General features: G+C 44.0%; 1 protein-coding gene across 2 annotated transcripts in view; it reads left to right on the top strand.

The window, feature by feature from the left end:
- The first annotated feature begins 4,501 nt into the window (after positions 1–4,501).
- Positions 4,502–6,366, top strand: part of USP14 (ubiquitin specific peptidase 14) — a 47,706-nt gene continuing 45,841 nt past the window's right edge. Inside the window, exon 1 of one of the 2 annotated variants that reach the window (XM_081252056.1) lies at positions 4,502–4,786. In XM_081252056.1, coding sequence (XP_081108182.1) covers positions 4,771–4,786 — 16 coding nt within the window. In that variant the 5' untranslated portion in view covers positions 4,502–4,770. The remainder of the gene's footprint in view (positions 4,787–6,366) is intronic. The other variant, XM_081252055.1, reaches the window with a different exon arrangement.

Raw genomic sequence — 6,366 nt, 5'->3', positions numbered from 1 at the left:
TCACATTCCAGTTCTCACAGCATCAAATAATTCCAGAGTACCTGCCAGATAGCCACAATTCCTGTTTATAGTTTGGTCAGGGGAATACAGACGTTAAAGAAATAGGCATATGATGAAAGTTACTAGAGGGAAAGCACAGGGTGCAATGAGAGACAGTATATGATAAGCACTGGCATCCTTCCATCTTTAGGCCTCCCTTACTGTCAACTTCACAGGGCAGCAAAGAGTTTCCCACTGAGGACCTATCCAGTATATTTTTAAAGATATATTTTATAGAACTACATTACTGAACATTTGGAAAATAGAGAACAAAGCTACCCATAGTCCTCTACTCGAGCCACACCCTACAAAATCCCTCTCAAATTTTTATTGTGTAATCTGTAATAGCTACCATTTATTGTACACTATGTGCAATGCACTGTGCTAAGTATCTTCTATACAGGATCTTATTTCATCCTCGCAACAATCCTATAATGTAGACATTTTATCTCCATTTTATAGATCAGGAAACTGAGGCTCAGAGGTTACACAGCTAGTAATAATGAGATTCAAAACAAATCTGAATCGCAAACCAAATCCAACAACACATGGAAAGGATCATACCCCCAATCAAGCTGGATTCATCCCAGGGTCACAGGGATGGTTCAGTATACACAAATCAATCAATGAGTTACAGCACATCAACAAAAGAAAATACAAAAACCACATGATCATCTCAATAGATGCAGAAAAAACATTTGATAAAAATTCAACATCCATTCATGATTAAAAACTCACCAAATTTGGTATAGAGGGAACAAATCTCAGCATAATAAAAGCTATTTATGACAAACTCACAGCCAACAAAATACTCAACGGTGAAAAGCTGAAAGCCCTCCTGCTAAATTCTGGGACAAGACAAGGATGCCTACTCTCACCACTTCTATTCAACATAGTATTGGAAATCCTAGCCACAGCAAACTGTGAAGAAAAAGAAACAAAAGGCATCCAATAGAAAGAGAGAGGTAAAAATGGCTTCCCTGGTGGCGCAGTGGTTGAGAGTCCACCTGCCGATGCAGGGAACACTGGTTCGTGCCCCGGTCCGGGAGGATCCCACATGCCGCGGAGCGGCTGGACCTGTGAGCCATGGCCGCTGAGCCTGCGCGTCCAGAGCCTGTGCTCCGCAACGGGAGAGGCCACAACAGTGAGAGGCCCGCGTACCGCAAAAACAAAACAGTGTAGTATTGCACAAAAACAGACAGATGGATCAATGGAACAGAACAGAGAGCCCAGAAATAAACCCACACACCTACGGTCAATTAACCTTTGACAGAGGAGGCAAGAATATACAATGGAGAAAAGATACCCTCTTCAAGAAGTGGTGCTCGGAAAGCTGGATAGCTACATGTAAAAGAATAAAATTAGAACATTCTCTAACACCATACACAAACATAAACTTAAAATGGGGCTTCACTGCCGGTGCAGTGGTTAAGAATCCGCCTGCCGATGCAGGGGACACAGCTTTGAGCCCTGGTCCAGGAAGATCCCACATGCCGTGGAGCAACAAAGCCCGTGCACCACAACTACTGAGCCTGCGTTCTAGAGCCTGCGAGCCACAACTGCTGGAGCCTGCGCACCTAAAGCCCGTGCTCTGCAACAAGAGAAGCCACTTCAATAAGAAGCCTGCGTACCACAACGAAGAGTAGCCCCCACTCGCCACAACTAAAGAAAGCCCGCGTGCAGCAACGAAGACCCAACGCAGCCAAAAATAAATATAAATAAATAAATAAATAAACTTAAAATGGATTAAAGACCTAAATGTAAGACCAGATACTATAAAACTCCTAAAGGAAAGCATAGGCAGAATGCTCTTTGACATAAATCGCAGCAATAGTTTTTTAGATCTGTCTCCTAGAGTAATGGAAATAAATGAGACCTAATTAAACATAAAAGCTTTTGCACAGCCAAGGAAACCACAAACAAACCACAAAGAAAACCTACAGAATGGGAGAAAATATTTGCAAATGATGTTACCGACAAGGGATTAATTTCCAAAATACACGAAGAGCTCATACAGCTCAATATCAAAAATACAACTCAATCAAAAAATGGGCAAAAGACCTAAATAGACATTTCTCCAAAGAAGACATGCAGATGGCCAACAGGCACATGAAAAGATGCTCAACATCACTAATTATTAGAGAAATGCAAATCAAAACTACAATGAGGTATTCCCTCATGATGGTCAGAATGACCATCATCAAAAATTCTACAAATAATAAATGCTAAAGAGGGTGTAAAGAAAAGAGAACCCTCCTGCACTGTTTGTGGGAGTGTAAATTGGTGCAGTCTATGGAGAACAGTATGGAGGTTCCTTACAAAGCTAAAAATAGACTTACTGTATGATCATGCAATCCCACTTCTGGGCATATATCTGGAGAAAAAAGATAATACATGCACCATGTTCATAGCAGCACTATTTACAATAGCCAAGACATGGTAGCAACCTATATATCCATCAACGGATGAGTGGATAAAGATGTGGCATACATATACAATGGAATACTACTCAGCCATAACATAGAATGAAATAATGCCATTTGCAGCAACATGGATGAACCTAGAGATTATTATACTAAGTGAAGTAAGAGAAAGACAAATATATGGTATCACTTATAAGTGGAATCTTTAAAAATGATACAAGTGAACATATTTACAAAACAGAAATAGACTCAGACATAGAAAACAAAGATATGGTTACCAAAGGGGAAAGTAGGGGGAGGGAAAAATTAGGAGTTTGAGATCAACAGATACTACTATTCATAAAATAAACAACAAGGCCTCACTGTATAGTACAGAGAAGTATATTCAATACCTTGTAATCTACACTGGAAAAGAATCTGAAAAAGTATATATATATATATTCTGAATATATATATATAATATAGAATACATATAGAATCACTTTTCTGTACACCTGAAACTAACACAACTTTTATTTTTTAATATTATTTATTTTTGGCTGCATTGGGTCTTCGCTGCTGCACGTGGTCTTTCTCTAGTTGCGGCGAGCGGGGGCTACTCTTTGTTGCAGTGCCCAGGCTTCTCACTGCAGTGGCTTCTCTTTGTTGCGGAGCACAGGCTCTAGGCATGTGGGCTCAGTAGTTGTGGTGCGCAGGCTCAGTAGTTGTGGCACACTGGCTTAGTTGCTCTGCGGCATGTGGGATCTTCCCAGAACAGGGATCGAACCCATGTTCCCTGCATTGTCAGGCGGATTCTTAACCACTGCGCCACCAGGGAAGTCCCTAACACAATTTTTAAATCAACTATACTTCAATAAAAAAAAGAAGTCTGGGGTGGGATACGGAGGGTGGGAGGGAGGGAGATGCAAGAGGGAAGAGGTATGGGGACGTGTATATGTATAACTGATTCACTTTGTTATAAAGTAGAAACTGACACACCATTGTAAAGCAATTATACTCTAATAAAGATGTTAAAAAAGTTTTTTAAAAAGTCTGAATCTATGAACAATGGTTTTATGTACTGCATAAATCCGATATACTCAATAAATCCGATATACTTTTTCCACTTAATATTACACATATTACTTTAATCTTCTGTATATCTTTGTGTTACTTTGGTCACATTTTGGATCATATTTTTATGATAGGCCTTGAATAATGAAGTAGTGAAGGGTGAGTAAGACTCCTGATGTAGACTGGTAAAACTCACTCTCCTATGGGCTGTACTGTTTTAAAATATGGACAATTTAATTTTGAAATACGGACAGTTTCAACTCCTCTTTTGCAGTATAGGTGATCATTATAAAACCTCTATATTAGGCAAGAAAGCACCTCAATTTTAATTTCCACGTTTTCAGAATTCCTTCGTTTATTTACAGGTTCTATTTCCTTTCTAACTCATCTAGAAAGTTTTAAACTGATCTCAGCCGTGACAATTTAGAGTTTGAAAAAGGCCTCAGAAACCTTCTAGTCTAGCTTCCTCATTTACCAGGCTGAGGAAACAGGTCCAGAACAATTAAGTGGAGGGCTGCACGTAACTTCCACGGGGCAGTCAAGGGCGCTGTATCTACTCCTTTACTAGAGCCAACCTAGGGTCCGAACAGGTGTTAGAAACAGCAGTAATACAACCAAGACAGACCTATCTCTGAAATATTCAGATCATTTTGATGTTTATTTCTGTTGCAAAATCTTGAATGGGAGGGCTAGACATTTTCATTAATAAGTAGACCAAGTTGAGGGGCGGAGCAAGGCTTTTCTCCAGCCTACATTAACAGAGAGAATAAAGCCCCAGCTCGTACTGCCCCACTGTTTGGAAACAGTGGTGAACGACCTCCTAAGAGGCTGCCGCTGGGACACTAGGTTCCCACTATGTCTGCAGCCGGGCGGGGCGGGGCGGGGCAGGGCAGGGCAGGGCTGGGCTGGGAGCCGGTGGGCGCAGACGGGGTGCAGTACGCAGGCGCGCACCTGTGAGGCGCAGGGGCCCCGGGCGCCCCGCCTCTCCCGGCCGCTCCCACCTCCCTTGTCTCTCCACCCGCAGGCCCCGCCTCGCCTCCTCCCCACAGGCGCCCCGTGGCTCGGGCGGCGGACGGCGTGTTGCTGCGTCATCGCCAGTGGCCGGTTTGAATGAGGCTCTCGTCGCACCGTGTCTGCCGCCAGCACCGCGCCTCCGCCTCGGCCGCCGCCACAGCTTCTTCACGGCCCTTTCCTTTCGCCGCCCTTGCCAGGCCCAGCCTTCCTGCGCCGCCGCAGCCTCCTAGCGCGCCCTGCCATGCCGCTCTACTCCGGTGAGCGCCCTCCTCGTCCCTTGCTCCACAGTCCCGCCCGGGGCTAGGCCTCTGTGTAGGCCTGGCCTGCAGGGCGGGCGCCCTGCTGAGCACGGGGCGGGGATTCCGCGGCGTGGAGGGGACCCTGGCCCCTTTCTCTCTCCCTGCGAGTTCCGGGCCCTGCTACGCGAGGGAGCCGTGCCCCTCCTGGGCCGCCGGGTGGGTGGGGTGGGAGCCGGAGGGGAGGTGGGGAAGCAGCGAGCGTCCACCCCTCCGAGTGATGACTTTGCAGAATAGTTCAGTCTCTGTCCTCGGGTGCGGGGTAGGGTGAGGTTGTGTCCTGGGGCAGCAGGGACCAGGCTGGAGGTGCAGTGGCATTTCCTGGGCCTCTTCAGTGGTAGCCGTAGCCGTGGAAGGGAGCGGCCAGGAGGGAAGCCTCGGTAACGGAGTGATGGAGGGACCAGGGATGTGAGGTTAAGCCTTCCTTCCTTCGTCGTTCTGGGGGTTTCCCTCCATAGTCTCCCTTCGCTTACCCCTTGGTGCCACCACCCCGTTTGTACCAATTTCAGTTTTATCCCGAGGCAGATTGCGAGCTTTTTGCTTCATTTTCATTTCATCAAACACTGTTTTGTGTTTCTGTGTCCGAAGCACAGTGGTAGCTTTGAGAGGTAAAGGAATACAAATGTCAGCGGGTATCATTTCCTTTTGATTGGCGTTTGACAGGGTTTTTTTTTTGCGTGATGGCATTCCAAGGTGTTGGCCAGGGATCATGTTTTTACTGAGTTAATGGACCTTGCTGTCTCCTAGTGTAATTCAAAATGGCCTCTAAAGTGTATGTGGTGGCTCCAGTTGGCTATGGATGTGTGATTCACTGGCCATCCTTGACACTCTATCATAATTCCTTTATTGAAGATTCAGCGTTTTCAAAGAATGACATCAAACAAAAGAATAATGTTTAAACTTGACATGGATTCTTGATGTTCTAGAATCTTGAATGCTTTAATAATGATTTTTTGTTTGTTTTTTGGTGAAGTATAAAAGAATAGCTTTATTGCTTTGCCAGGCCACAGCAGGCTAATGCCCTCAAAACTGTGTGTCCCCAAATGCTTTAATAATGATTGCTCAACCTCTTTTTCTAAGGCCACAACAATGGAACAGTAGAATGGTACTTGAAATCTTATTTTTATGCAATATAGAATTTAAGTGGCATTAATTAAGTAATGGCGGTAAATACCTGTGTATGCGAATACTTAACCACACACAGGTAGCTTGTTCCCCTCAAAAAATGCCTGTACTCACCAAACTTTCTATCTTAGAAATTGAGTTCCATCTTAAATATTTAATCAGATCTTTTCCTCATTTCCAAAATGAGGGAATTGAAGTAGATTTCGAAGGTTTCTTCCTTTGACATCTCCATATTGAGAATCTGTATTTTCAGATTCTGCAAAAAGCCCTATATTAAAATAAGAACATCTTAAGTACTGTCATAAGTTTTGATAGAAAATTAAACGTCCAGACACTTATGTGTTTAAGCGCTGTAAAAATTAGCGAACACTTTTTTGTCTGGTACAAAGCTAATGTTTTTTATACATGTTGCTTTG

This window comes from Mesoplodon bidens (genome assembly GCF_964165515.1).
Source record: "Mesoplodon bidens genome assembly, chromosome: 13".
Taxonomy (NCBI): domain Eukaryota; kingdom Metazoa; phylum Chordata; class Mammalia; order Artiodactyla; family Ziphiidae; genus Mesoplodon; species Mesoplodon bidens.
This window is presented reverse-complemented; position numbering and strand designations above follow the sequence as displayed.